This window comes from Acomys russatus, chromosome 5, assembly GCF_903995435.1.
Source record: "Acomys russatus chromosome 5, mAcoRus1.1, whole genome shotgun sequence".
Taxonomy (NCBI): Eukaryota; Metazoa; Chordata; class Mammalia; order Rodentia; family Muridae; genus Acomys; species Acomys russatus.
The window spans coordinates 32,880,848-32,887,645 of NC_067141.1; the positions used below are offsets into that span (position 1 = coordinate 32,880,848).

General features: G+C 40.3%; 1 protein-coding gene across 1 annotated transcript; it reads left to right on the top strand.

The window, feature by feature from the left end:
* The first annotated feature begins 2,457 nt into the window (after positions 1 to 2,457).
* LOC127189821 (olfactory receptor 10V1) lies at positions 2,458 to 3,387 on the top strand. The gene has a single exon (XM_051146918.1). The coding sequence runs from the start codon at positions 2,458 to 2,460 to the stop codon at positions 3,385 to 3,387; it is 930 nt and encodes a 309-aa protein (XP_051002875.1).
* The last annotated feature ends 3,411 nt before the right edge of the window (positions 3,388 to 6,798 follow it).

The following is a 6,798-nucleotide window of genomic DNA, read 5'->3' on the forward strand; positions in this document are numbered from 1 at the left end:
AAAGGGAATGTACTCTTGAGAGCAGGAGTAGGCTAATGAACTGCCAGGAAAAGCATGGCCCTAGAAGCGTTGGGCCATGCCTCATCCACTTACATGTCATTTACCTCTCCTGTCTTTGTCTATAGCTGACTTTTCCTGAGCTTGCACTATTCCCTGTATAAAGTGCAGGTGGGGACCGGCTTGCAGTCTTTTTCTGTCAACTGGCTTTTTTTTCATGTTAAACTTGCTTGCTTTTATTTTCTACTTTCCTGCCACAATATATTAAAAAAGGAAGATAATGAACACTTTATTTGCTTTTCCAAAGAATAGCCAGTAAGTTCCTATAGTGTGGTTGCCTATTCTATCCTTTGGGAGCAAGTTTCTGTGGGGGATCCCTTCAGGGTTAATAGGTGTTAACCAGGGCTAGAGAAATGGCTCAGGGGTTAAGAGCACTGGCTGATCTTCTAAAGGTCCTAAGTTCAATTCCCAGGAACCACATGGTGTCTAACAACCATTTATAATGAGATCTGGTGTCATCTTCTGATATGCAGACAGGACATTGTATACATAATAAATAATAAATCTTTTTAAAAATTTTAAAAATAGATGTTAATCATTGTGGTTACCTCTCAGTATTCTTAGCCTTGTTAATAGAAGAATTTAAGAACAGAGTCAGAAGGAAGTTCAAGGATAATTTCATTATAATTTAAAAGAAAAACACTACAAGCTTTAAACTCATTAGCTAGCAGGAGGAGGAAGATGGAAAAGAGGAAGAAAGCCATGCTGTTTGGAGCTAAGTTCAGCAATGAAGGGTAGCCACAAGGCAGACAAGCACCAGCATGACAAGGGGGCACTGGGAGATCAAGAGAAAAGGAAGAAACCAAAGTGTCAGAGAAAGCCCGTGCAGGAAAGAGACAGAAAGGAGAAAGGGAAAGCTAGGCCTTCTGAGTTTCTGACTTCCTTACTCTCCTAGAAATGCCTATGTGTGTCTCCATCCATTAGATGGGCTTGGTGACTATGCACACCTACGGAAGGAGTGTTATGTAGTAAATGAATAAATGCATAATAAAGCATGTTTCAGCTGGGCATAATGGCACATCGCTGTAATCCCAGCACTCAGGGCCAGAGGCAGGCAGATCGATGTGAGCCTACGAAGCGAGAGCTGGACAGCCAAGGCTACAAAGAGAAACTCTGTCTTGGAAAAAAAAAAAAAAAAAAGAAAAGAAAAAAGCATGTTTCTTATGCCTAGCATTCAACAAAAATGAAATGGCCATTTTTCATAAGAGCTCCTAGCCTCAGAATCCCAGTCCCAATTTGGGAAAACCAAAAATTGTAATTGGGTACAGGATATAATGATACAAGAAAAGGCAACGTGATGCCAATAAATCATATTATGATGAACAACTTCAGAAGGGTAACTAGAGTACCCTGTGGTGATTTCATGGGGGAAAAAAAAAAGCAGAGCCTAATGCTTGAAAAGTAGATGGACATTAGACTAAGCAGAGGAGAGGGATTGAGAAGAGAGTAGAAATGTATGAAGTTGGAAGCAAGACCCAGATGAGAGTAAACCACATGGTCAGTGTCAAAGTGGAATTCAAATAGAACAGTAAGGTCCAAGAAAGACTGGAATACTTGGCAGATGTATGTGAAGACTGGTATTTAAGCATTAGAAAAAGTCACATTTGCAGAAAAATTAACAGAACTAGAGATTTTTGTGTTAAGAAAAATAAGGCAGGCCTGGGAATTCAACTTTTTTTTTTTTTTTGGTAGAGTTTTGGCTAGCATATACAAAACCCCACCACTTCATAAAGCTGAGGATGGTACACCACATCAGTAATCCAGCAATCAGGAGGTACAGGCAGAAGGACAGAAGTTCAAGATCAGGTTCAGCTCCATAGTAAGTTTGAGGCCAGCCTGAGCTATGGGAGACCCTTTCTCCACAACAGCAAAAGCAAATGAATCAACAAGGACTCTAGGTTTTGAAAAACATGGGAGTTTATGATACAATAGTATAAAACACCAATAGTAAAATTCTTTCCAAATCATGACATGTATCTCCCTATATATTTCTAACATTTTTCAACTTCAAGTTTCATAGAATGAATCACTATCCTGTTTCTCCATTTTGCAGCTCTGAGCTTTAAGTTGGTCTTATTTGTTGGTTTGTTCAGCACACACTTTAGGGGACTCTTCTACACCTGGAACCGTGGTGTGCACTGCATTCAGACGTCATCCAAGCTTCCACCACTGCAGATTTCAGTCTTTGGTACTTGGAGAGGAAGACAAGACAGGGAAATGGAGAGTGTATAGGTTATATGTTCTGTGGACTTCTTTTTAAAACTCTGCGTATTGTTGCTGAGGGACCTTGGAGGTGCTCTTGCAGTGAATGGAGGAGTTAGGAAGACATCATATCCAATGAGAGACACCTTGAGTCTCCTGTCATTCTTCTTTGCAGTCGCAGATCTTGCGCACTCCCCCATGGAAACAATAAATAAAACTGCCAGGATACAATTCTTCTTTCGTCCATTCTCACCTGATCCTGGGGTGCAGATGGTGATTTTTGTAACCTTCTTAGGGATGTATCTGACCAGCCTCAGTGGGAACGCCACAATTGCTGTAATCGTCCATATTAACCAGTCGCTCCACACCCCCATGTACTTTTTCCTAGCTAACTTGGCAGTACTGGAAATCTTCTACACATCATCCATTGCACCGCTGGCCTTGGCAAACCTTCTCTCTATGGGGAAAACTTCTGTTTCCATCTCTGGTTGTGGCACCCAGATGTTTTTCTTTGTCTTCTTGGGCGGAGCCGACTGTGTCCTGCTTGCAGTCATGGCTTACGACCGGTTTGTCGCAATCTGCTACCCTCTGAGATACACACTCATCATGAGCTGGTCCTTGTGTGTGGAGATGATGGTGGGGTCCCTGGTGCTGGGATTCCTGCTGTCACTGCCACTAACTATTTTAATCTTCCGTCTCCCATTCTGCCACAGCAATGAGATCTACCACTTCTACTGTGACATGCCCGCAGTGATGCGCCTGGCTTGTGCAGACACACACGTTCACAGGACTGCCCTATATATTATCAGCTTCATCGTCCTAAGCATCCCCCTATCTCTGATCTCCATCTCCTACATCTTCATCATCACAGCCATTTTACGGATCCGGTCTGCTGAAGGGCGCCATCGAGCCTTCTCTACCTGTTCCTCTCACATCGCAGTGGTCCTCCTGCAGTATGGCTGCACTAGTTTTATATATTTGTCCCCCAGTTCCAGTTACTCTCCTGAGATGGGCCGAATGGTGTCTGTAGTCTACACTTTTATCACACCCATTTTAAACCCTTTGATCTATAGTATGAGGAACAAGGAACTGAAAGATGCTCTAAGGAAGGCATTGAGAAAGTCCTAAATGAGATGATCTCGTGATTTGTTTAAGTCAAGGCACTTCTGAAAATGAAATGGGATGCTATTTCTAATTATGAGGGTTTCAGGCATACTGGTGTAGTCCATAATTCTAATGCTCAGGAGGCAGAAGAACTGCAAATTGGAAGCCAGTCTAAGCTACACAGGGAAATCCTGTCTCAAGGCAAAAAAAAAACCAAAAAACAAAAACAAAAACAAAACCCAACAACTAATCATAGTAATAAAATAATGGTGGGTTCAAGGCCAGCCTGGTCTACAAAGTGAGTCCAGGACAGCCAAGGTTACACAGAGAAACCCTGCCTCAAAATCCACAAAAATATAATAAATAAATAAATAAATAAATAAAATAATGGTGGAATAACAAAAAAAATCATGAATGTCCTCAGAGCATAGAGACATGTGGTCTAATATGCTAAATCTAGTGTGACTTCCAGAGATAATTTATGCTTCTGACTTTCTAAAAATAAAGCTATATCACACAAGGCAATATTATGTCCCAATACGAATGGAGAGAGGCAAAGCAACATTTGTTGCTCAACTATTATACATGAGGAACTTTGTATGGTTAACTCACGTACCCTGTGAATATTTCAGAGAAATTCAGAAAAATAATCAGAGAAAAGTTTTCAGAAAAAAAATATAAGTGGCTTAAAAATTATATATCCAGGATGAGAAGACAGCATCTACAAATCTAAAGGCTAAACTCTCTCCATATGATTTTCTTGTGATTCCAGACATTCTTTGCCAATAGGATACATATGTAACTGCAAACAAGTCTTCTCATCTCTGTGGACTTCCGTTTCCTTGTACAACCAGTCCCCAAATGAAAAAATAATAATAAAAATGTTTAAAGCTTTATACTTAGCAACATATAGGAGAATTTTTCTTTTGTATTTTGTTGTTGTTAACCAAAATGAAAACTCATGACAGCGCTCAGAACTTTTAGAGAAAATTTCAGTAATGAAAAGAATAGAAATAAAGGCAAGGGGTATTTAATTTAATAAATGAAAATAATAGAAATGATGAAAGTGGGCATCATTGAATCTTATAATTTTTGAGAACATCTTGGCGCTGGAGAGGTAGCTCAGTGGATAAGAACACCTGTTGCTCTTGCAAAGGACCTGGGTTCAGTGCCCAGCACCCACATGGTTGTTCATAGCCATCCCTAACTCCAGTTCTAGGAGACACAACACCCTCTTCTGACCTCCTCAGCACTGACTACATGTGGCACACATGCATGCATGTGGGCAAAACACTCATACACATACAATAAATCTAAACAGAATCTCTTCTTTATCCTTTTGGATAGTCGTCAGGGTCTGCTTTGGATCTCAGCAGGAGTGAGCGCCACCTCGTAAGACGTGCCATTCCTCACAGGACAGTTCAAGTCTACCTACAACTCACGTTCTTCTACCCGTCTTGTGTTCCTCCTTTCTAGAGGTCTCCTCTACCCGACAGCTCTTCAAACACATTGACACAGATTTTTTTTTTTATTTTATGTTATACTGTACACAAAAATCAACTAAGCTCTGGGAGTGTAACTTAGTTGGAAGAGTCCCTGTCTGGCATGCATGAAGCTTGGTCCCCAGAACTATATAAAAACCATATGGTCCATGCCTATAATCCTAGTGGAGCCAGGAAAGTCAAGAGACCAAGCTCAACCTCTGTTACATAGAGAGTTCAAGACAAGCCTGGGTCAGACTCTGTCTCAACACACCCCAGAAAAGAACAATAAAGAAAATTAACTCAAGGAAGAGGAGAGTAGAGAATATAAGAAAGGATTACAGTCAAAATATATGCTATAGTTACATAAAAATGTCTTTATGATCTAGTACTATCTACAGCGAACATTAGTTTTTAAAAAACAATGTGGAGCAGGGGAGCTAGCTCACTGGCAAATGCGGTAGGAGCTGAATTTGATTTCCAGCACTGTAGTAGTCAGGGCTCTCTAGAGTCACAGAACTTAGAGTAAATTTATATGTTTATTTTTATAAATGTACATTTGTAAATAATATATATTTAAAGGGAATTTATTAGAATGATTTATAGGCTGAAGTCAAACTAATCTAACCATGGCCAGTTGAGAGTGGAATGTCCAATAAACTAGTAGTGGCTCAGTCCCACAAGGCTTGGTGTTACAGGCTGGTCTTCTGTATAAGCTGGAATCCTGAAGAAATAGGCTCCAATGGATGTGTTGACAAAATGCGTGCAAGCAGATGAAGAACAAACAACCCCTTCCTTCTTCCATTTTCCTTATATAGGTCTTCAGCATAAGGTATGGCCCAGATTAAAAGTGTGCCTCAAGGTCCTATCAAAAGCCCGTGTCTTCCTGCCTCAAGATCCAGGTCACATGTGTGCCCTCCATTGCTGGATTGTAGTTCATTCCAGATCTAGCCAAGATGACAACTGAGAACAGCCATCACAAGCACCGATGTGAAAAACCTGGCATAGTACTGTGCCTTTGTGATCCCAGCATTTGGACAGCAAAGATAGGTGGACCTCTTGGACTCTCTGTCCCATAGCCATATCTAATGGGAACAGTGAAAGTCATAAGGCCAGCACTGCTATTTGACAAAGCTCCAGCAAAGCTGAGCTGAGTGATACAATCACTATGGTCCCTCACTTTTTGGCCTTGATCTCTACCTGCTGCATGCTTGGGGTTTATATTATTATTATTATTATTATTATTATTATTATTATTATTATTATTATTATTATTATTATTATTTGTACAGCTTGGGTATGTTGGACTGACACAATTTTTCTTATGAATTATTTACGCCCTCTCCCAGAAGCATTGCTTCTAAGCTTCCCTAGGAGTGTCCTGACCATACTACTCGTCCCGCTTTTAGGCAGATATCCTTGTCTGGTCCCACTTGAAGGTCTTCCTTAAACCCTGGAGGCTGTAACTCAAATAAATATGCCAGAGACCTCCTTTTGAGGCTCTGACTCAAAGATAGTCTTGGCACATCTGCCCCTGGATGTTCCTCACTCAGGAACAAGATAATCAAAACAAAGTAAACTTCTAAAGGTAAACAATGTTCAGTAGGCTAGAGAAGTTGGCAGGAGAACAAATTAAAATCCTCTTTCTTATACTGATGGACAAAGAACAGTGTGGATAAATGATAAAAGAATAAAATATTAAGACCTCCCTTTCTCAGAAAAAGTTAACTCATACAGAGCCACTATCGTGTTGTATGACCAACGAACAAAGAATACCAAGATTAGACATTAGATAAATTCTACAAATATATAAAGTAGAAACATTGTATTGTGGCCAAAATTGAATAATAACTGCAGCAATTTTGGCCTGAAGATTTTTCTTGGGACTAGTGACAATTGGCACTCTGACTATTAAAAGTTGGTAATACACTGCTTGGGACATAACAGTCTGCCC

Excerpts from the sequence above, each read along its gene's own strand:
- LOC127189821 (XM_051146918.1), top strand. The coding sequence starts at position 2,458 with ATGGAAACAATAAATAAAACTGCCAGGATACAATTCTTCTTTCGTCCA.